Genomic DNA, 22,043 nt, shown 5'->3' with positions numbered 1-22,043 from the left:
AACGGCCGTCTGGTAGAATCTTCCCCTCCAAAGTCTTCCTACTGTCCATATACTAACAGATCAATCCTAACGACATTAGTGGCGAAGATCAGGACTATCCGAAATGTATGACGTACAAAATTCAACACAACCAAGTCAACTATACCACGTTTCGCTGCGGTCAGTTCGACACCGTGACCACAGCACACTTTGCCACGACCTATTCCTCGACTATCGTCAACCCTGTCGTGGTATCCACTGGAACTATCACAGAAATTTCTGTTGTCACCATGGTTGGATGTGCTTAACCAACAACAATCTTGAATCGTGTGGATAGGGGCCCGGGCCCAGCAACGCCGAGTCGTTATATCTGTATGCAATAGGTCATTGACAATTTTTGGAGAAAAAGCTCTGGGCATGTAGGACTGTAACAATCATCAACCAAGTCCTCAAGAGTCTCATCTGAATGGCCACGGTGGTGTCATGCAAGGGAAATCCGAACAAGGCAAGCACGCTAAGGTGAAGAAGGCGGCACCACCCCAGCTTTTTGGCGGAGTCATTGAAAATTACACCGATTGTTGGGGTCCGGACGGAATAATGTGTAGCATTTACGGGCGGAAAACCCCCCCTTCTCAGGGAGGGCACAATTAGTCCGGCCTATCAGAACCAAAAGTTTCCAGCGGATCATCTTCGACACACCAGGAAGGTAGGTAGGTCAGAGAATTGACTTGGTACTCGTTCATTCACCGTCAAATGATCTCAGAGGTGTTGGAGGAGTCAGGAGGACATTTGTTGCTGAGGCTTGAAGTTCTGTGCCCACCGTCCGTGCCACCTTAACTATCTTCGTTCTTGTGTCTTTCAAGACTATAGATCATATAGATCAGATTGGAAAGAAACATTCGGCTTTCTCCAGCGTACAAACTGAACCGCAGGTCATCTTATTTCAGCACAGTGATAACATAACCTTGCAAGACCGAGACGTGGAAATCGGAATAGCGAGCGAGCCAACAGACAACCAGAGAAATGGGGGCACCGCTCTTTTTCGTCATTGCCCGCGTGGTGAGCAGAGACGGGGCGTTGGAAAAGGTGAGTAAACAATCTTCTCACACACATACTCACACACACATTCCGCCGCAACCCCGGTCCCTTTCTCTCCCAGATATCCCCAAGGCGAGGGGGGGGAACGTACTAAAAGTCTGTCATTTCTCATCGCCAGTGGCGCGAAGTTCTCGCCGGCCTGTGCAAAGTCTCCAAAACGGAGCGGTACTCGAATTCCTACTACTGGGGCCACGACCTGGACGGCGAGACCGACACCCTCTGGGGCCTCGAGGGCTACTACCACCCGACGGGGTTCTTCCTCGACCACGTCTCCAGCGACGAGTTCAAGGCCGAGATGCTCAAGGTCGACGACGCCAAGCTGCTCCGCACCGTCCAGGGGGTCGGCAGCCCGGACTACGATCTTCGTTACTACGACCTGTTCGGCGGGTTTTTGACGCGAAAGGACGACCCCGACCGCGACCGGCAGGACAGTTTCGTCTGTGTCGTGCATTTCTCGGCCGTGGAGGGCAGCAGGAAACAGCTCTTGGGTGTCGCGACCGATTGTGCCGATCTGGTCGAGGCCGAGGCCGGGAATGGGGTTGCTCCCTGTGACGCGGTCCAGAGTTTCGCCGTCCTCAAAGAAGTCAATGATTTGAGTCTGGTCAGTCTCTATATCAGGTACGTTGCGTTACGCCAGTTCCATTCAGAGTCCGGACCGTACACTTGCCACACCATACCATGTCACGCCACAGCACCCAGTATGGGACAGGATATGATAAGAGAGGATGCTAACAAGAGTCTTCTAGGACCCGGTCAAAGGAGGCGTGGGAAGCGTTCGAAGCCTCCGACACCGTCCAGCGGCTGTTGGAGCACGTCAAGCCGATCACGACAAAGACGGAGAAGCACCGTTCACAGGCATTCATCGGCCATATCAACCAGGACTGTTTGACTCGCGCTCTATAGATGACATGGTTACTTCAGACCTAGAGTCTTAGATTCCTAGAGTATTTTGGATATAGACAGTTAAAAAACCATCTGGGATAAACCAGCTAGCCAGATGTGGGAATCCAGTCTGAAGATCTTGAGAGCGTGCCCAGTGCTTTTATCTCATGCCCCATCTACTTTCAGCCATTGAAAGAGTTGTCTAAGACCGACGGCATGGTCAATCGATCCATCTCCAACAGGCCCAACTCATCCAGACCTGTAGAATCCACAAGCAGAGTACCCGCCGTCGACGGTCCAGCGTGCTAGAATTGCCCATCTTTGTCAGTCCTTTCGGGAACGTTTCTTGATAATAGGAGGGAGGAAGCGATGTGAAAAGCGGAAATGAATGAAAAAAGACTCACCGCCCGTCACGTACGATGCATCGTCACTCAGCAGAAACACCAGGACCTTGGCCACTTCGTCCGCTTGGCCCATTCGGCCCAGCAGGGTGCCGGCGCTGAGGAGGTCGGAGTCAAACAGGCCTTTTTTCTCGCCGTCGCGGAAGATCTTGGTGTCGATTGGACCTCTGAAAGCGGATTATTAGCGAATCCACACACAGAGAGAGAGGGGGGGGGGAGATTGACGTACGGTAACAAGGCGTTGACGCGGACCCCCAGCTTCCCGTACTCTGCGGCCGTCGACTCTGTCAGCCCTACGACGCCGAATTTGCTCGACGCGTACGCCGCATTGCGCGCCAGACCGCGCAGGCCTGACGTGCTGGACACGTTGACGATGGCGCCACCCGGCCGCGAGATCTCTCGGAGTTGGGCCCGCATGCAGTTCATCACGCCGGTCAGGTTCACCGAGATCATTCGTTCCCAGTCTTTTTGGACCTGGAGGAGTTAGGACATTCGTGCATGAGGTGGGTACCCTAGGTGACATGACATGACAGGACAGGACAGGACAGGACTGGGTGATGGTGATGGTGATGGTGGTGGTGATGGTGGTGGTTGGTCAAATCTTACAAGCGCCTCTGTAATCTGGCCCTCGCCGCCCGCGATGCCAGCGACATTGGCCGCTCCGTCTAACCGGCCATGATCCCGAACGACGTCGCGAATCCACTCATCAACCTCGTCGGTATTGGCCACGTCGACCTTTTTTACCGTCACTTTCGTCGCATACCGGCTGCCTTGTAGAGAAAAGCCCAAATCAGCGTGGCACACGCATGCACACATGCCTATATATGAGGGGAAAGGCTCACGCCGACGTCTCAATGGTGAGGGTGAGGGTGAGGGTGAGGGTGCGTACATTGCTGCCTTGTTTCCTCCAACATGGCCTCATTCACGTCACTGATTGCGACGCCTTGAGCGCCCAGCTCTGATAACCTCACAGCCGTGGCTCTGCCGATGCCCGAGCCAGCACCGGTTATGGCAAATACCTTGCCTTGCATGTCGGGCATTCTGTCGCTGTCGACTCTCGACGTTTAGTAGAAATGTGCTTTGAAGTATGGGACGGATGAGGAAAGGGACAGGGTATGATGCGATGTGTCTTCTGACCGATGGTTCTCCGTCGTGATGAAATATCGACAGCGCCTTTTGGTATAAGTCGCCGGCATAAATCACAAAATCCAATCTACACCATTATTTGGGATGCCCCCGGCAATGTTATGACACGGTGTGATTCGAATATGTTTCGTACCTAAAAACACACAGCTAAAAGTTACCGCGGCGGGGCACCGGACTATCTTCAGGGGGAATACAGTACATGGCACCGTCCAACCCCGGATACTCCATCCTTGGCCATGGCAAGAGTATACAAGCGCGGACGGCACATCGTCAGCCTGTGGCACTCTTTTTAAATTGAATGTCAACTTTCGCCTCATCAATTTTTATCGAGATCAGCACTTGCCCTAATTCTGGATAGAAGGTTGTCGAACTGTGAGGCGTTGACGAGTGGCATACATACCCAAAAAGCTTGAATAGCCATCCACCAACTTCACAAACCCTGCAAATCGAGTTGGAATACGGCTCGCATCGACGCTGGTTTATCATGGCGCAAAAGACGTTGCAGGGCAAAGTGGCCCTCGTCACCGGCTCGAGCAGCGGCATGGGTCGAGGAATTGCCCTTGGCCTTGCGAACCAGGGCGTCGCCGTCATCTGCTGCGATCTCAAGCCAGAGGCCAACCCGGAGGGATTCGAAAAGGACCTGCAGACGACCACGGTCGATGTGATTCTCGCGCAAGGCGGACAAGCCGTGTTTTTCAAAGTGGACATTTCCGTCATGGCGGACATTGAAAAAGCCTTCAGCGAGGGTATAGCGGTACGCAATGTCCCCTTTGCGGTCGCCTTGTACATGATATATTCAAAAACTAACTCGCGGATCCTCGTAGAAATTCGGACGTCTAGATATCGTCGTCAACTGCGCAGGCTACTGGGCACCATTCCGGAAATTCGCCGTCGAGGACGATGACCTGTGGCAAAAGATGGCCAACGTCAACTTGCTGGGCACTTCAAAGTGCAACCGCTTGGCGATCCAGCAGTTTCTGAAGCAGGAAGTCGATGAGGAATGGGGGAGCCGGGGTAAGATCGTCAATGTCTCGTCCTGCGCCGGCAGCATCGCCTTTCCGTATGAGGTGGCGTACTCGGCGACAAAGGCGGCCATCAACCACATGACCCGCGCCGGGGCACTAGACCATGCCCAGGACTCGATCAACATCAACTGTATAGCCCCAGGCGTCGTGGCTACCGGTATGGCCCGCAAAAACTTCGAGGATGGAGACATTATCAAGCACATGAAGAAGGCCACTCCCTGGCCTCGGCTGGGCACGGTCGAGGATATCGCAGGCACAGCTTTATTCCTGTGTAGTAAACAATCCTCGTGGCTCACTGGCCAGGTTTTTGCGGTGGACGGCGGTATGACCCTTGGTGTGCCGCCTTGATCTGGTCGTTCATTTGTAGTCTGAGCTGTTTGGCCAGATGGATTGATTATGGCAGTATCGGGAATTTCTGGCGCTTTCCCACGTCATGCGTACCTCCAGGCTCTGAAGATGGACCAAGTATGTCTCTTAGTAAATTGCCGCGAAAATCTCTTCACAGTGGCTCAATCACGTAGTTCACTATACTTCTCCACGATTTCAAACGACAGGAGTTTCTGACATGGACCTTGTCCTATTCACCACGGTCCACAAAGCGATCACCACCAACCACATCCACATCAAACACTTGTTTTCCTCTGACGGTTGAGCGGGAGTAATATGAATGGTCTCTCGTCAAGATAGACTGGAGATGCCAAACACCAACCAGAAGAGATCTCGGACTGAAAATGGGAGAAACTCAAATACTGCTTGAAGCTTGACCCAGGTAAGTGAAGTGAGGGACGCGCTTCATCAAACTCATCACGGCGTCTGCGAGACGTGTCGTGCTGGCTGATGACAAGACTCCAGGCGATCGAAGTTTGTGGGTTTCACCTAGCTTTGGTAGTGTACAATCCAGGCGAGGAGAATGGTCGTCTCATCCGAGCAAAGGTTGTGTAGCGTCCATATGTCAGTCTTCAGGCAGGCGATCCTTTGGAGCATTGGTCCGCTGGGATCAACAAGGTGCCCGTGTACCATTCATACCAAGGTGAAGACGTACTGTGACCCGGGTACCACGACTGGTGCCATACCAAGGTTCCTCCAGCTTGTCATGGTTTGTATTTGCGGGAGTGAGACATCTCTGATTGATACTGGCGACGCGTAGGCTCGAAACAGCGTAGCCACTCACAAGGCGGCCGCGAACAACTACATTCGAACAAGGCGTGGAGATCATCAGGGTCGTTCGTTGATTGCTGTATCTCAGCAGCTCAGCTTTAAAGGCGTCTGGAAACTCTTGGCAACTGTGGATACTCGTTCACGTACTAGTCCCGACCGGGCAGTATATCTTTCAGCAATCAAAGATGCCGTCGCTTACCGACCCAAGCGCACAGGATACAACTTCCTCGTACAAATACGCAACACCGTGCCAGCCTCGTCAAAGAGCGAGTACGAGTACCGAGTAATGTTACAGCCAGCTTGCCACTTTAACGCCTTCGCTTCCACATGCACACACAGACACCACGCCCTGGCCACAACCCGCCCAGGTCATTTCTTGGCTCAGACACCATGTCTCGATTGAGTAAAAGATCGGTAGAATCTGCCTGCGGACGCCACCCCGACTGCATGGCCGTTGCTGGTGGTGCCGAATGTGCGCTAGTTCAATTCGTTTCGAGGTCCGTAGTGAGGGCAGGCAGGCTCAGGTACTCTCAACGCCTTTGCCCCCCGCCAAAGGACGCGAAGGTGGTCATTGAGATCGAAGAACTCTGTATAGATCGATCTTCAACAGGGGTGCAGAGACCGGTTTCAGCCTAAGTCATCGCGATGACTGGTGGCTATTTGGTCTATAGGCTACTCGTCCGGTTGAGCACGGACTGAGGGTAGAAATACCGAATCAAGCACCATAAAAGATTGAGAGATCTGCATCTTCGAAGCAGGGACCTTCTTCGCCCATGGTTGACACGCGCCCTAGTAAGGCGACATAAGCCGTCCATCTTCACCACATGGCAGACCTCAACTCCCTGGATGTGGGAGAGCTCCTGGAATTCGATCAGATATGCGTCTCTGACGCCTCTGGCTGGGACGACGTAGGTCTCTTCTTTACTCTCTGGCGAACGGCCCCGGCTGACTGATTATTTCTTCTCAGAACTCTGTCACAGCGTCGCCCCTTTCCTTCGACACATATGGCTTGAACCCCTCGACACCACTCGAACCCCCTGATCAGAGCGAAGCATGCTCAATACCCGTAGCCCCGCGAGACCGGGCCATCCGCGATATGCATATTGTTGTGGTGGACCAGTATGGCAGGGAATGCGAAGTGGTTCAGACTCGGGGCGAGGTATGTGTACTTGACGGACGCGACAAGGTGTGCCGCTGACAAAGTCACCAAGCGGCGACGTGCACAGAATCGAAAAGCCCAACGAGCGTATCGAGCACGCAAGGAAGCTCAGCTGAAGGCTGCATCGTCAACATTGGCTGCCAACAATTCACAACTCCGGACTTTAACCCATCATAACCGCGACCTTCTCGAAATCATTCAGCGGCTCAAGGCCACGGTTGTTCAGCTAGAGGCGGAGAACCAGATCCTAAAAGAACTGTATAGCCACAGTGCGAATGGAACGCATGATCAGGCAGCGTCAATGCTCGAGAGTCCGTGTTTCACGTCCCCTGTTCCCTCAAGTATGTATTGGCATACATCAGAGAGATCGGGTACGCCATGATCATGGGACACATGTAGCATGCGATGGGCGGGTTAATCATGGAGGCGCTGTCGGCAAAAAGGATACGCGGTAACAATAACGCGTATCATTCCTTGAAGAGCATCTTTTCTCTCTCGTTGCAACTGTGCAAGACCGAGGAAGTTGGCTGTGGATAACCGAGAAGGATGAAACTTCAGAATGGCCTGGAGCACATCGACCGGGAATACACCTAGAAGACATGCCTCTAGTGTCCAAACCTCAAGTTCCAACCACAATCATGGTCCTGTCGAGCGACCCCCCTGGATTTTGCTGAGGGCACCATTGGGCGAGAGCTTCGCAAATCGAGAGGTACGGAACGCTATCGGTAGGATGAAGTCTTCGTTGTCCCGACCAAGTCTTTGTCAGCGATGGTCACTCTTCTTAAGGTGTTAATTGTGTATCCATACTGTCCAGAGCCAAGGACTTCAGATATGCCTGTCACTGTCAGGAGGAGTGGTCATCCCGGGGCGATCAACCGGCCAAGCAACAGGCCTTTCATCAGCTGGACGGCAACTCAGGTGATATAAGCGTGATTTATATGGCGTCCTTAGCTTCGCTTATCCTCAAAACGACAAGTGCTTGCCATGGTCATGCCACACTGTTCAACTTGGGCGAACTGCGTCTGGGGCAGCATTGTAGGTGGCCTCGCTGCTTTAGCAAGTCGCGCCGTCTGCTCATTCCTAAGCAGATTCACCCAAAGTTCTTTGCTTACAAAAGCAGTCTTCAGGTTACTTACCCTTGGTAGATCTGTCGATGGTCCAGCCTCAGAACCCAGAGAACACTTGTAGGTTGTGGGGTACGCTCCGCAGAAGCTTCAAGGAAGTGACACTAGACGATAGTGCCGGTTCCTTATTCGGTAACCCAAAGAGGCTGTCATTGGTTGGGTGTGGTCTGGCGGGACGCTAAGTGTCTCTCTCGCTTGATAGAGCACATGAAAGGCATTCAAGACTAGCTGACTCCACCCCCTGCGAGTGCTTACTCATAGAAGCACTGTGGCAAGCAACCAAACAAGCAGGCAACAGGTATCTTGGACGGCGGTGGCCAAGAGTGTGGTTTGAATTGCCCAGCTGGATGGTCGGGGAGGACCATGATTGCATGCTTGGGCAGTGGTTATCGTGATCTCTGTATGGTCGTTGATGCGTTCCTATTCCTATTCCCAGATGCTGTTGATCGAACGAGGGTAATAGTAGAGACGAAGCGGATTGACAATTCGAGATTCCAAAACACTCCTGGTTGGAGTAGAGAGAGAGTTCGAAAGCTTTGTCGCTATCCCAAAACAGCTATTTGTGGCTTGCATAGTTACCTAAGGCTGTATCATCCGTCGACTCGAGGAGTGGACCATCGTTCTATTCGATATTGGGTAAGCTCTTGTTTTTGTGAGGTCTCGGCATGTCTTGCTGCGATGCCTATTACCACTCACGGTAATGACTGCATGGAGAAGAGATTTGGTGTCATTGCGGCGAATCGGGGCAACTAATAATCTCCTGATCTGACGCGTTGATTTGGTTTCTCAGAGATACTGAAATTTCCCGGTATGAAATGCTGATGCGGAATTCCCCTGATGTTGTGTTCTCAAGAGGTGGCTGTCTTGGAGTTTGTTTGAAAGACTAGGGGGAAACAAACTTTGGTCTAGACGCAGCAGATAAGATGCCACCTGCGTCGTTGGGGTCGAGTGTCGTCATGAGTGGTCGCATCTCTGTTCCCAGTCTCTTCAACCTCCAACCCCTTCTGCCTTTAGGCCCAGCAAGTCCTGCTCTTCACGAAAACCATGCCGAAGACGACGCTTGAAAGCCTAGCGCCGCCACGCCACCCTCTAGAAGCGCCCGCGTTAGATGATCTACGACTGCGATACTCGTACGAAATCGCACGAGGAGAAATGGGCGTCTTGTCATTTGAACCATACAAGAGTCTTATCTTGCCTTACTGGGTTTTTCGCACTGTTCCACTGGCGCAGAAATCAGCAGAGATCTTGTGGTCCATCTTCGAATCGTATGTGGAACGTGGTGATTTGGTGGGGGCGGACATGAGTCGCAAGTTCATCCAAATGGGCATGACGCGCGCCCGTCGATACGCCAACCATAAAGGCGGTCGCAAATATGGTGCTGATGGAGAACAGTTGGAGAAATGGACCGGAGGCGATGTCGAGGGGAAGCGGAAGGAGAAAGAAGAGGCGAGCGAAATCTTCAAGAGCTACTGGAGGCGGTGTATCGCTTCGGAGGAATATATTCGATTGAAGAAGGAGTGGTCCACAGCCAAGCAACAACACCTAAAGAATAAAGGAGGCTAGGGAGTCGAGACTTGCGTAGTCGTATTTGTATCCTCGTTATCTTCCTGGGAGACCTGCTGGCTGTCGTTCTGCAGGGAGTTCTTTGTGGAAGGACCGTGGATCGCCTCGGCAAAAGCGACCCATTCTTCAATCCCTTTCACAAAGGTATCTTCGTTTGTTGGCACGGCATCATGGCCCCAAACAATGACCTCTTCAAAGGTGGATAGCTCCTCGAGGACCTTGACTGGCTCGGGAGGGTCGTCGTCGTCTTCTTCGGCAATCTCAATATCTTCATCCACCACGGTATACGTGGGTCCAGTCTGCGTTTTGGAAGGCTGCGGGAGATACTGATCGGCGTCCTTTGCGACGACCCCTACGGCCCTCTCAGTAACGCTTCTTAAGGATCTGGATTCGGAGTTTATTACCTTGGTATCCAGAGGGTATATTTATGCGTTTGCCTCGTAACTTGCGGCCTCGAAAGTATGAAGTTGCCGTACCATCTTGGAATGCAAATGTTAGCGTCTCGTTGGGATATTCGAGAACGCGTGCCGACAAGTACCTTTCTCAACTTCTAGCGACCAATATCTCTTTGTCACTTTGGTTGGACCATTGTGATGGATACGGCAGGGGAGGACGTTGACAACACATTTGTCTGTAGAGTTTGCGTTTCGCTGCAAGGCCAGCATTTTCACAGGTACTTGCAAATGATTCCGGACACGCAAAGCCACCTGTTGTGGTAGTGAGGAGTTGATGCGGAAGGCTTGGATTTGAACTGTAGGGAGGCTTCGACGCGTCGCTGAAGACGCGTCAAAGAGGAATCCAATTAACCCGGATAATCTTCGGATAAATGTCTGGCCGACGCCAATTGCCTCGCATAATTATATGTCTAACAAGTATTCCAAGTGGGAACGTACACGACAGCATAGTCTAGTCGGAAACCTAAGTCCACTGTAGGTGTGTGGTATAGAAGCATGCGCAAATGATTAAATAGAACATACACCTCGTTATCAATGTCTCATGAAACCACCACGGTGAGGCCCTGGGGTTACTATGCAAGGATGTCTAAGGCTGGCATGGCCCATATAAGAGCAATTAAAACCAGAAGCTATGCCTGAGCTACGGATAAAGACGTGCTGAATGGGGGTATCAAACAGGGCGATCGACAAGGAAAGAAAGGCCCCGGGACTTGGGAAGGGCCTTGGGAAGGATAGCTTTGCCATACCACTGTCAGGAGACCGCGTGCTGCGTCATGCATCCAAACATCTTCGAGACATTGGCGATTCAGAGGTGGCAGGTGAATTCTCTATACGCCACATCAGTTCTGCTTGCGTTGTTGAGTTCTGTTGTATCTCGTCATTTATTGTAAGGCTGCATTTGACACCAAGAGATTGGCGATGTCACCAGGAAGCACCGTAAAGCACCGTAAATCGGATGAGTTCATACCAGCGGGTTGTTCTGCTATCATGGCAGAAACGCACAGTGCCAGGATCAGGCCAATCGCTGCGTGGATCAATGCTTCTTCCTCTTCTTCTTCTTTTGTTTGCGAGGTTTCTTCTCGCCTTCCACGTCCTGTTGTCTTTCAGGAGGCGGTGCCGGCCATCGCTTGGAATGTTCTCGTTCGAAAGCCGATTTATCTTTACGAAACAGTAACATGCACGCCCGGGCATCCTCCACACTTGAATGTTCGCCTCGCTGTATCTCAAATCCTAGCAATTCTGACGCCAGGATTTTTAATCGCGGTGATCCACCTCCCGCTATTTTGCGATAAGGTGGATGGCGAGCTGTATCCCGAATATCTCGTTGAGGGTGGCTGATCATCAGAGCTTCCAGATCATGCCGTATGGCGTGGCCAACAATAACTTTATCCTTCAGAATCTTTGCCACTTCCACTTGGACCTCTTTGAACTCTCGTGCAATTTTCATGTGATTGTGTGATATGCCACTGATATGCGTTCGGAAGTCTGTGACAGGCTCAAGGGGAAGAACGTAGGAGTCGTAGACTTGGTCGCCATTGTAATTGACAACGCTGACACGAGCAAGTGCTGATTCTCTGTCTGGATTCGGCCCAACGCCGACCATCTCGCAATCTAGAGCAACGTACCTGCCGATTTCCACCCTAACAGCTGGTCAGGACAAAGGACGTCAAGGGGGATGCGAAACATACTCGGGAGACAACCCAGCATTGACCTGTGATGATGGGTGGGCAAGAAACCGTGGGCGAGGAGCGTTGTCAGACTGCTCTAGTTCTTGGATAGACAGTGTTTTCGTAGACACGCTGCCATCTGTAGCCATAATCCCGCGGATACGTGGTCTCTTCCTAGATTCCGCGAATTCTGCTGCGTTCTTGGGCGCGGTATGCCTCACGACTTCCCGTTTGCGTTTCACGCCATGCTTGGACAATTTCGTGGAGTTGATACTTGTCTTCGTGCTTAGAGTGGCTTGAAGTTTCTTCCAATTTGCTGACAAGTTATCTAGGTCCATGGCAGACCGTCAGAGCGGTTTGGAAGGAAGCATTATAAGCAAAGACACAGACTACTGCAGGTTGAAAACAAAACTGCGGAGAAACTTGTGTAGAGCACAGTTAAGTAAATAGCGGAATGGAACAATATAGCTCCGATCCATTATATCTCATCCTCCACTCACCCACCACCCGATGTCACTCTTCAAACGACGCTCCCAAGTCTACTCGATATACCTGGGCGTTTGTTCACTGCTACTTTGTTGCACAAGAAATCCGTGATTTCATAGCTTCTTGGAGCTTGCATCTGACTGGCGACTGGTGTTGACGGGTTCATTTTAATTGTAGCAATTCTGTGGTTGTGGCTTTAAAAACGATCATTATCTTGCTTCTACCTTGAAGGAGCTATCCCGCTCAGAGGATTTGGATCGCCTACAGCTCGCATTGAGACATTGCAATCCCATTCTCTACACTGTGCGACGGAATGTCAGGGTCGACAGATACCAGAAATCTCTCCATCCTTGCATCAGCTCGGAAAGCAGAAGTCCCCAGCGAGATCCCTCAGAAAGCACATTATTCCCCACCATGGGCGGACATGAGCATAATCGGAATAGCTGGATCTTCAGGTTCCGGCAAGACAAGTCTGGCGGTGGAAATTGTGCAGTCCTTGAATCTTCCCTGGGTCATCATCTTGTCCATCGATTCATTCTACAAGTCGCTAACCCCTGAACAAAATGCTCTGGCACACCGAAATGAGTACGATCTCGACTCACCAGAATCGATCGACTTTGATCTCCTTGTGGAGAAACTGATAGATCTCAAGAAAGGGAAGAGAACCGATATACCAATATACTCTTTTCAGCAACACCAGAGATTAGACAAGACCGTCTCGATATACTCACCGCATGTTGTTATCCTCGAGGGAATTCTAGCCCTGCACGATCCACGTGTACTCGACCTATTGGACATGAAGATCTTCGTTGAAGCAGATCCAGATGTCTGTCTGTCGAGGCGCATCGTGCGTGATGTGAGGGAGCGGGGTCGAACTATTGAAGGGACCATCAAACAGTGGTTCAGTTATGTCAAGCCCGTCTTTCAGAAATTCGTCGACCCGCAAAGAGAGATTGCCGACCTGATAGTACCCCGTGGTATGCAGAACAAGATGGCGATTCAGATGATCGTCAACCAGACCAGACAGATCTTGAAGGAGAAGTCCATCAGGCACAACGCGGAACTGGAGAAGCTGGGCCAGCAGGTCGAAGATTATACCCTCTCCGAGAATGTCATGGTCCTAGGTGAAACACCACAAATTGTCGGGGTATCAACAATCCTTCGAAACCCGATAACTAATCAGGTTGAATTCGTCTTCTACTTTGACAGGTTGACGGCGCTCTTGATCGAGAAAGCTCTTGACTGCCACAACTATATCGCCGCCAACGTTACAACCACGACAGGCTATACGTATTCTGGACTCAAATCGGCCGGCAAAGTTTCTGCAGTGGTCATTCTTCGCGGCGGAAGCTGTATGGAGACGGGGCTCAAGCGAACCATTCCAGACTGTCTGACTGGACGACTGCTTATACAATCCAACATTCGTACTGGAGAACCAGAACTGCACTACCTCAAGCTCTTCCCTGATCTCGCCGAACACGAAACAGTCATGCTATTAGACCCACAGATGTCGAGCGGTGGAGCTGCCCTAATGGCTGTCAAAGTTTTGGTTGATCATGGGGTCGCCGAGGGAAGAATTGTCTTTGTGACGTGTATGGCTGGGCGACGGGGTCTGAAGAGGTTGATGACAGTTTTCCCTAAGATCAAGGTGGTGGTGGCTAGGATTGTCGAAGACAATGAGAAGAGATGGGTAGAGGAGAGATACTTTGGCTGTTAGCTGGGTTTCATCACGTCAATTTGTCGCATCTCGGGGCCAAGGCTGTCAGTCTTTGATCCAGACATTCATCCCTGTCGAAAGGCCCAGTCATCGAGGCCCCTGACTCTGGAAAATTCTGGTTACTGCAAGGGGCGAACACATCCATCGGTACACCAGACAGCACCAGCGAAACCTCTTGATCTGCAAGAACTTAAAATGCAGACAACTCTGGTCAAGGTGGAGCACGAATCGCGACATCCACACCTCCTCACACCTGGATGAGGACCTTGAAATGCATATATAATCCTCGACGTCTGTATTTTCAGAGATCTCCTCGAGCAAAGGTCATACTCGATCAACATCTCCAATATTACAGACCTGCATCGTCATCACCCAAGACACGTTCACATGCCGGATTCCCCCATCGATATTGTGCTGCTGCAACGACATCCTCACATTTCGAAGCTGGTAGTCTTCAGATCAAAGGCTCGCAGATTTCTTAGCCGTTTTCGATCTCGCAACTGAGAACAGCTCACTTCACCATGGTTACCTTCACCAAATTGGCTGCGACGTCGGTGATGATCATCTGCTTCGCTGGAGCCGCACCAGTGAAAAACCCCTCTTCCATCGGCCAACGCATCAAATGCCTGACTGTGGGGTGCCCACAGCCGGAAGAAGTCCACCCATATATAGGGAGCGTCGAACAGGTGGATAGACGTGATGTCGTTCCTCTTAGGAACGCGAAAGTGGAGGGTGTCGCTGAGACAGGGGACTCCGAGGTTATCATGCCCGCTGTCTCGGCGAAGCTAGTAAAGAACAGCATCGTCAAGAAACCGCTGGAAGCGCTTGTGGGCGAAGGGAGCAACGATCCTGAACATGGCAAGAGGGATCTCCAGAAGCAGCTTGAGCAGGATGGTGTTGAAACAGAGCACGACGGCTCCAGCGTTACCTCCAACTCGCCTCTCCACCCCACCCGTACCCTCGAAAATTCCGATTCGGCCCAAGCAGGCACGGGCGCACGCAATCCTCTTCTCAGAGCAGAAGATAGCTTGGTTAATGTTCTCGAACGCACTGTGTTGGGGCAGGGTGGTGACCACGGGCGAAGTTAACTTGCTTGCACGCGAAGTTTTGCTCTCAGGCTCTATCACGCTTGACAGTGTGATGGGAAGGGATCGAGGAGCGCTCAGAGTTGGGCACGGAAGGATAAGCATGCAGCTGTATGGGGACGAAGGATGTCTGTCTGTTCACCATGAGAGCGGGAGCTGTGAGCGTCACACGATATCTAAGGGGGGAAGAGTTAGAAGGAGTCGAGTTGCTTAGGGAGAGCGCTAGAGTCATGGAGGATAGACATAGAAGACAGGTTGCGCTCTTGGATAGTCGAGACGGATGATTCAAATACAATAGAGATCAGAAAATTGAGCTTCTTGTTTGGTATGTGTGGGTAACAATGTGCAATGCCACCCGCCCACACTGCCACATTGCGTCTTGAGACAGTACGAAGTGGCGCCATCACCGCTAAACTCCAACGTACAACTCTGTGCTTCGGAGCATAAATGGCCCAGCGCAGTATCAAGAACGCGACATCCTGTGCATGCCTGCGCAACCCTTCCTTCAATGAGGTTTCTTTCTACAAACCACAACCCACAAGCATCCCCTCCTCTCAGCTCTGGAAGAACATACAAAGATATCTGTCATCACCAATATTCGCCCAAACTTCTACCTCGAGACCAACACCTCAGAATCCGTTCATCAGGACCTGCTACTCGAGCAGATCACCGATCTTCTCCCTGCCCTCAACCTGCATCTACCTGCCTACCTTGACATTCCGCACCATCCATCATGGTGAGTTTTACTTCCCCGGGGTAGTAGTACTACTTACTCTATAGTCTAGAGATCACCGAGGAATATATCATTTTACAAGAAATATATACTGACACCTGTGCTCTTCCTCCTCAGTCTCTCCGTGTCGCACCCCCAGCAGCGCATCCAACCAGCACCTCGAACACGACCGCCTCAAAACTCTCTGCCACGACGAGCACGAAATCCAAAGATGACCTTGACCGCGGCGCTCCCTCGGCCCCCGGTCTGCACGACACCCTCCGCGCCTCGTTGTACCCCCAGTCGATGGCGAGCACGCAGACCGTGACAACGGCGCACCCTCTGGAATCCCGCCTGGCGAACTGGCAAGCGACACAGGAGGCGACGCGGCTGCAGATCCTGCGCCGGAACTTTGGCATCGCGGAACCTCTGCGCAGGGGCATGGAGTTGAAGCTGGTGCGGGACGCCGACTCGTTTCGGCCGTCCGTGCTGGGCAGACCGGCGGGCGTTCACGAAGAGATCTTGACGGGGCGGGACGCGGAGATTACGTGGGAGGATGTCTACGCTGGACAGGACGGGATGAGGTTAGCTTTCCAGGGAGGCGACGGGCAGGGGACTGGGTGGATGGAGGAGATGGAGCGCAAGGTCGGCATGGGCAAGTGGTGATTTCGATCTCGGTCAAGTGCCGTCTAATCTGGTCTTACGACTCGAGAACAAGAACAAGAACAAGAAGAGGAAGAAGAACAAGAAAGAATGGCAGCATGGAGCAGAGCTGGTGGTTCACGTCCGACCTTTGATACCACCTGATCCAGGCAAATTCATACCCATGCGCTCCGTGTTCCATGCTTGTCGCGAAGGTTGCTATCCACCCATCTACACCTCTCCACCCTCGCGCAAGACCAGTCGGTATTACTGTATGTATGTAAATTCGCGGAGTCCGGCGTCTGGCACTACTGGCATGGGGAATAGTGATATCTCTGGACTGAGCGGGCAGGCAGAGAGAAGTCGAAGAAGAAAGAAAAAGAACGAGAAAAAAAGACAAGAAGGAATACCAGACAGAAAGGTAGTCCTTCTGCATAACCATACCGTACCATACTTTACATCTTCCTTCTTCCTCGTCAGTCCTGTGCGCCCGTCTATCTGTCTGGGATTCATTCAAAGAATACATTGAGTGACACCGTCTATCCTGTCTATCCAGCTATCCAGCTATCCAGCAGCTATCCGTAGGTACTATTGTACATATCCAACACGATGAGATGTTCCAGTCCCTGTTCCCGTTCCCCGGTCGGAAAAGGGAATGACTGAGTGAGATGCTACATGGCATACAGTACGGCCACTCCGGACCTAGTCCCTACAGACGAGCGAGGGTCTCACACTTCAACTTGAACCCGATTTCAACCCAAGATGATAGAGACGCAGAAAAGAAGTGTATTCCTCGTGCCAGGCGCAATATGTACTCCGTTGCAATGCTGCAAGATCCTGCCTGCCCGCCCTTGTCCGCCGGCCAGAGTCTCATCCATCAATTCCCGGCTGCCACACATTTGACGCATCACACCCAGTGCCCCAAACAGCCGTTCGTGCCCCTTCTATATACAGCAAAGTGACGACTGTCATGCCGCGATGCAACTCCATCTCTGATGCCTTCGATCGCTCTGTGCAAGAGCAATCTGACCCTCCACCCCAGTGTCTCGTTGGCTTCTCCATCTCCACTCCTGCTCCTCAATCCATATCACTGGCGTCTTTGGTCTCAAGCAATCTCAAACACGCATCTGCGCGCAGGTGCAGACAAAATGCTGGACGAAATAAGGACCCGTATCTCAGTCCTTGTACAGTCCCAGCGTAAAGAAAAACATGCCAAAAATCCGTCTGTCCCACCAACGCCACGCCATGAATTCGGGACAAGAAAAAGATGTCTTCCACAAGAAGTCTGGAGAAGCTGAAGGAGCCACCCTTGATGTTGGATGAGCGCGTAGATCCTCCCTGATCAGAAACTCAAGAGGGACCAAAATGTCCTTTTCACCACAGATTGGCCGTACGTCAGGCGCGCTCTCCCTTAGCCTGTACTTAACCAATTCATATTTTTATAACATAGCCTCTTCAAATGGCATTTCGGCCATAGCATATGTGATGAAGTGAGGCACAGACATCACATTATGATGCAACGACAGCCAGGACTTCTGGTCTCACCCTCGCGGTGGGTGGAATAGGTGGATTTGCCGCCCTTGGTGTCTTCTTCTTCGACGTAGTCTTGTGGCTTGATTGTCATGTGCAACACATTCGGTGCGTCAACTGAGAACTTGTAATCTATTGTCCCACACCCGAGAAGGCATCAAGTTAGTCACAGAGTCAATATACAACAGAGCCGATCGCGGAATGCTATAGCTCCATCTGTTTTCTGGGATGTGCACTCACCTTTGAGGGATGCTTTATCATCCAACAGCTTGCCCATGCTTATCAGCCGAATGGAAGTCGGACTGGACGGTTTTGCTTCCCACTCTTCCCGCCATTCGCGCAGAATCAATTCCTTCAGCTTGTAGACACTAAGGTTGAAAGGATCATTCTCCGGTACCTCAACGTTGCGCTTCGCGAAATATTTATTATCTAGCTTAAAAGGATGTCGTGCTCCCGAGGTGAGGAGTAATGTCACCGTCAGAGTTGGCCCTGCGGCGGTTGTTGCTGGTGCTTCGTCTTTGGCGGGAACTGTAGGCAACGGCTCGTCTGAGGAAGGGCCAATGGCGGTAGAAAACTGTCTTGATATTTTTTGTTCGGCGACTGCAGCGGAAGGAGAAGGAGGATTCATCGACTGGACCATTGCGGTGTTTGTGTCGGTTCTCTGCGGACCGAGTGAGGGTGGCAATTGAGGCTCGTTGGTAGGCGAGGACGTGGTCTCTGGAGATGATGAGGGAGCATGAGCATCGGCAGAGGCAGCCGGATCCGAAGAGAGGTTGGACATGTCGACGGGTGTGGTTGAGGAGAGGTCTTGTTGCTGCGCACGAGATTGCTGTTGCAACCGAGGACTACCTGGGGCTGGCACACTAGAGGCCTGGACGGGTGCGCTCGAGTGGTTGGCGGCGATGTTGTCGGAGGTCACGATCATCACCTCATCTGAGGCGCAAACAGACTGGCAAGACCCAACAGATACGCCAGTAGAGGACTGATCAAATGGGATAGGTGGTGATGGGAGGAAAGTAGTTCAATGCATCCAAGTCAAGCGAGTGACTAGAATGGGAAAACTATGCCAAGTTTCTGGAGCAAAAGCAGGGTCACGGATAGTCCTGACTGGGGGATCGAATTGATGCGAGCTGAGGAGAGAGGATGGAGGAGTGGGAGGGATGGGTGTCCGGCTTGAGCCCGTGCCTGTGCCTGTCCTCTGCCTTTGCCGCAGTGGGTGTCGCAAGAGTAACGTTCGAGGAGCCCAGACCAACAAACCGCCACGGAGCACGGAGCACGCAGCCTCGGACTTTGAATCTGGAACGGACGACCCCGGAGATGTCCTGAAACTGAGACACAATGGGCTCGGGTCAATACATAGATAGTTTGATGGGCCTCCAACAAACAGATCTGGTAAGGAAAGAATATCTTCAGCACCGTTTGCTTGTTTGGCAACGGGAAAAGCAATCAAGAGAGGGCGCAGCGAATGGTGAAGGGCGGATAGAAAACGGAAGAGAGGGAAGAGGGCAGAAGAGCGTGTGCTAGTGGGTTATTCCGGGGGAGGCCCGTTCTCGTGGGGATGCCTATTGGATGCCCGTAGTGTCCTTGGAGAGCATGGCCAGGTGCTACTACTGTACTGTTAGAGTAGGTGGCCCGGTGAGTAGGCGCGCCCCTGCAGTTATAGGAGTTAGCATCTAATTACCTAGTAGGTCCTAGGTGCCTAGTAACTCAGTTACATCTCCCTTATAAGCACCTGAGAAACTTTTAGGCTTAAACTCTCTTACCGGGTGCCCCGAATGCCCCTCCTGGCACCTGGCACTCTCTAACCGGCGTCCGCCTCTCCATGCTGATCCGATGGTTCACCACTCATAATCATCATCCACAGTTACAGCCTCAAACTTCCGACCGGACACTTTCCTCTCACACGTGTATCAGACCACCCACTTCGTCCTCTTTTTTGCCTTTGGTTCCTGTCTCCCCTTGTTCCTGTTCCTATTTCCCCAAGAGCAACGCTGTGCTACAATGCAGGATGACGACATTACTCAAGAACGTCTGATTACAACAGCTTCTATAACCACGCCTCATATTGTCCGGGGTCCTCGACTCGGACGCCTTCATTGTCCTGCTTGACGGTCAATAACCTGACATGTCCGATCGTCGCTCCACTCGCATCCTGACTCTTCCATCCTTCCAGTTTGGCTTGCAGTGTCTTGACGGTTTCGCCATCGTTCTTCACCATCAGGGAGACGGCATCATACCCGCCTGCGCCTGGTGCAACTCCTCCCACCACTCCGGGGAGGCTCGTGCAGAAATCCAATAGCTCTGTGATCACTGGGGGCTCTACCGGCACTCCGGACTTGATCGACATCTCCCTCACGAAGCTTCGAATGGTGAGAATAATGTCTCCCAGTGCTGTAAACCCATCCTCAATCCCTTGGACCTCGACCAGCCGCCTTAGTTCTTGACACAGTTCCTCTTGACCTTGCTGTATCGCATTCCACAGTAGCGTTGCCTCGTCGAGGTTCTCTTTGCGCCACTGCAAGATCTTCTTGACCATGCCCGGTGTCTCCGATCCACAATCCACGTCACACATGACGAGGGAGAGGTTCTCTGGAATCTGCACGGCACGACTCGCAATCTCGGCGTCCCATTTTGCGTCCAAGTTCAAGTCGTCCACGCAGCGATGTAGCCTCTCGCCGAAACCTGCACCTGTGGGTTCGCCCACATTCTCTAGAATCGAAGGCGTGAACCTCCGATAGAGGCAAGGTCCGTAAACCGCGGCCGCAACGTCGAAGCCTGAGCCAACTTTCCCTTGAGCTGCGCAGTGTGCCGCCTGGGCCAGATTGTGGATAGTGTGGTGATTCAGCTGAGGTTGTCCGCTCGCAGAATCATGTTTTAAGTAGAACGAGAGAAGTGCAGAAACGAACGCCGTGACCAATGCCGCTGAAGATCCCAATCCAGTCTTGTGTGCTTCGCTCAACTTGACCCCAAAGCTTGTAAACCTCGCCGACTTGGCTGAGACCGACTCGGAAGACTGGGACTGTGACTGTGGTTGTGAATAGTAATCATCGTCGGCCAATATCGTCACTTTGACACTCTTTGAGAGTTGCTCCAGCCCAGCAACATGCGAGAGATATGTGAGCCCGTATCTCAGCGTCGTCTCGACGAACCTGTTCGGACTGGCGGTGAACCCGGACCCCTCGCGATCCCGGACTTGCTCGACCTTGACCGTCCCGTCCGCGCAGTCGAGTCGGTACAGCCACCTGGCATCAACGAACTGCGGCGACTGGACCAGGACATGTGGTCCGTTCGGCGTGTCAGCCCCAGACACAGGGACAGACACACGATCCCCGTCCCGCCATGGCTGCACGACCACGTGGATCCGCGCATTGAGACCAAACACGAGGCCCGTGTGGTGGCGGTCCAGGACCAGGAATCCGCCGGCGAAGAGGACCTTGCCCGGTGCAGAGACAGCCACTGCAGGGAGGGACATCAGAGCAAGGAGAAGGAAGGGGTTGTCTTTGGTGGGAGGAGATGGGACCTTTTTTTGAGTTCAAAGAAAGGGGTGGAACAAATTCCCATGGGGACGAGAACATCAACAAATCAGACATTGCACCAATCAGCGTGCGCAGAAGTCGACAAACCAATCATCGTGGCTCTACAAGTTCAAGTACCTCACATCTACTCAGTATTCAGCGGCGACAAAGCGCCTGGCCTTGGCACCCATTTGGGACCGTGGCCTGCCGCTTTACTCAGGCATCATGTGACCTGGCTCAACTTCGGCTCAGCCTGCTCAGGCAGCCGCTCACCCCCTGCTCCCCGCTGTCATTGGATGCTCACGCCATGCTTGTCATACTTCTTAGGTATCTCTCTTCGACGATATGGAAAGTGTACACGACTATCCGCGAGGGTACAGTTTTGGGAACCCAGGGTTAGGAACTGGAACTCCTTGCAAAGACGGTGGATGCAATCTCTCGCAACCTAGGCCCTCCGTGTAAGATAGAGAGTGTGCTCTTCTCGTCAACGTGTAAATTCAACCACCGGAGATAAGGTGGGACGGCCATGGTGATAATAGTCAGGGGAAGCGGCTCCAATTTAGGCGAAGAGGGTGCTGACCTCTCAAAGATGGTCATGGGTGACCGGAAGGCCATGGCATGAGCATAACGTCGTAGTGCCTTAAAACATTGACCGGATGCCTCATCAAGAACATAGATATTAGGGACACAAATAGGAGG

The 22,043-nt window shown here is 52.2% G+C and overlaps 12 protein-coding genes across 12 annotated transcripts; 7 read left to right on the top strand and 5 right to left on the bottom strand.

Annotated features, from left to right (window-relative positions):
- Positions 1-1,002: 1,002 nt before the first annotated feature.
- On the top strand, positions 1,003-1,980 carry AYO20_00107 (hypothetical protein; the record flags this gene model as incomplete). The annotated part of the gene is made up of 3 exons (XM_022638418.1): positions 1,003-1,065; positions 1,196-1,695; positions 1,824-1,980. 3 exons carry the CDS (start codon positions 1,003-1,005, stop codon positions 1,978-1,980), a joined length of 720 nt encoding a protein of 239 aa, XP_022505383.1.
- Positions 1,981-2,141: 161 nt separating this feature from the next.
- On the bottom strand, positions 2,142-3,400 carry AYO20_00106 (hypothetical protein; the record flags this gene model as incomplete). The annotated part of the gene is made up of 5 exons (XM_022638417.1): positions 2,142-2,218; positions 2,364-2,527; positions 2,590-2,834; positions 2,967-3,130; positions 3,250-3,400. The coding sequence occupies 5 exons, from the start codon at positions 3,398-3,400 to the stop codon at positions 2,142-2,144; spliced, it is 801 nt and encodes a 266-aa protein (XP_022505382.1).
- Positions 3,401-3,990: 590 nt separating this feature from the next.
- Positions 3,991-4,879, top strand: AYO20_00105 (hypothetical protein; the record flags this gene model as incomplete). The annotated part of the gene is made up of 2 exons (XM_022638416.1): positions 3,991-4,260; positions 4,331-4,879. 2 exons carry the CDS (start codon positions 3,991-3,993, stop codon positions 4,877-4,879), a joined length of 819 nt encoding a protein of 272 aa, XP_022505381.1.
- Positions 4,880-6,513: 1,634 nt separating this feature from the next.
- On the top strand, positions 6,514-7,303 carry AYO20_00104 (hypothetical protein; the record flags this gene model as incomplete). The annotated part of the gene is made up of 4 exons (XM_022638415.1): positions 6,514-6,597; positions 6,657-6,848; positions 6,901-7,189; positions 7,248-7,303. The coding sequence occupies 4 exons, from the start codon at positions 6,514-6,516 to the stop codon at positions 7,301-7,303; spliced, it is 621 nt and encodes a 206-aa protein (XP_022505380.1).
- Positions 7,304-9,016: 1,713 nt separating this feature from the next.
- On the top strand, positions 9,017-9,535 carry AYO20_00103 (hypothetical protein; the record flags this gene model as incomplete). Its single annotated transcript, XM_022638414.1, has 1 exon — positions 9,017-9,535. The coding sequence occupies one exon, from the start codon at positions 9,017-9,019 to the stop codon at positions 9,533-9,535; it is 519 nt and encodes a 172-aa protein (XP_022505379.1).
- A 36-nt stretch (positions 9,536-9,571) lies between these two features.
- On the bottom strand, positions 9,572-10,014 carry AYO20_00102 (hypothetical protein; the record flags this gene model as incomplete). The annotated part of the gene is made up of 3 exons (XM_022638413.1): positions 9,572-9,588; positions 9,630-9,887; positions 9,981-10,014. The coding sequence occupies 3 exons, from the start codon at positions 10,012-10,014 to the stop codon at positions 9,572-9,574; spliced, it is 309 nt and encodes a 102-aa protein (XP_022505378.1).
- Positions 10,015-11,023: 1,009 nt separating this feature from the next.
- Positions 11,024-11,995, bottom strand: AYO20_00101 (hypothetical protein; the record flags this gene model as incomplete). Its single annotated transcript, XM_022638412.1, has 2 exons — positions 11,024-11,630; positions 11,679-11,995. 2 exons carry the CDS (start codon positions 11,993-11,995, stop codon positions 11,024-11,026), a joined length of 924 nt encoding a protein of 307 aa, XP_022505377.1.
- A 461-nt stretch (positions 11,996-12,456) lies between these two features.
- AYO20_00100 (uridine kinase) lies at positions 12,457-13,860 on the top strand (the record flags this gene model as incomplete). Its single annotated transcript, XM_022638411.1, has 1 exon — positions 12,457-13,860. The coding sequence occupies one exon, from the start codon at positions 12,457-12,459 to the stop codon at positions 13,858-13,860; it is 1,404 nt and encodes a 467-aa protein (XP_022505376.1).
- A 521-nt stretch (positions 13,861-14,381) lies between these two features.
- Positions 14,382-14,948, top strand: AYO20_00099 (hypothetical protein; the record flags this gene model as incomplete). Its single annotated transcript, XM_022638410.1, has 1 exon — positions 14,382-14,948. One exon carries the CDS (start codon positions 14,382-14,384, stop codon positions 14,946-14,948), a length of 567 nt encoding a protein of 188 aa, XP_022505375.1.
- A 444-nt stretch (positions 14,949-15,392) lies between these two features.
- Positions 15,393-16,323, top strand: AYO20_00098 (hypothetical protein; the record flags this gene model as incomplete). The annotated part of the gene is made up of 2 exons (XM_022638409.1): positions 15,393-15,681; positions 15,731-16,323. The coding sequence occupies 2 exons, from the start codon at positions 15,393-15,395 to the stop codon at positions 16,321-16,323; spliced, it is 882 nt and encodes a 293-aa protein (XP_022505374.1).
- A 1,480-nt stretch (positions 16,324-17,803) lies between these two features.
- On the bottom strand, positions 17,804-18,754 carry AYO20_00097 (hypothetical protein; the record flags this gene model as incomplete). The annotated part of the gene is made up of 2 exons (XM_022638408.1): positions 17,804-17,946; positions 18,070-18,754. The coding sequence occupies 2 exons, from the start codon at positions 18,752-18,754 to the stop codon at positions 17,804-17,806; spliced, it is 828 nt and encodes a 275-aa protein (XP_022505373.1).
- Positions 18,755-19,876: 1,122 nt separating this feature from the next.
- AYO20_00096 (phosphomevalonate kinase) lies at positions 19,877-21,301 on the bottom strand (the record flags this gene model as incomplete). The annotated part of the gene is made up of 1 exon (XM_022638407.1): positions 19,877-21,301. One exon carries the CDS (start codon positions 21,299-21,301, stop codon positions 19,877-19,879), a length of 1,425 nt encoding a protein of 474 aa, XP_022505372.1.
- Positions 21,302-22,043: the final 742 nt, after the last annotated feature.

The sequence above is a fragment of the Fonsecaea nubica genome (genome assembly GCF_001646965.1).
Source record: "Fonsecaea nubica strain CBS 269.64 chromosome Unknown Scaff1, whole genome shotgun sequence".
NCBI lineage: Eukaryota > Fungi > Ascomycota > Eurotiomycetes > Chaetothyriales > Herpotrichiellaceae > Fonsecaea > Fonsecaea nubica.
This window is presented reverse-complemented; position numbering and strand designations above follow the sequence as displayed.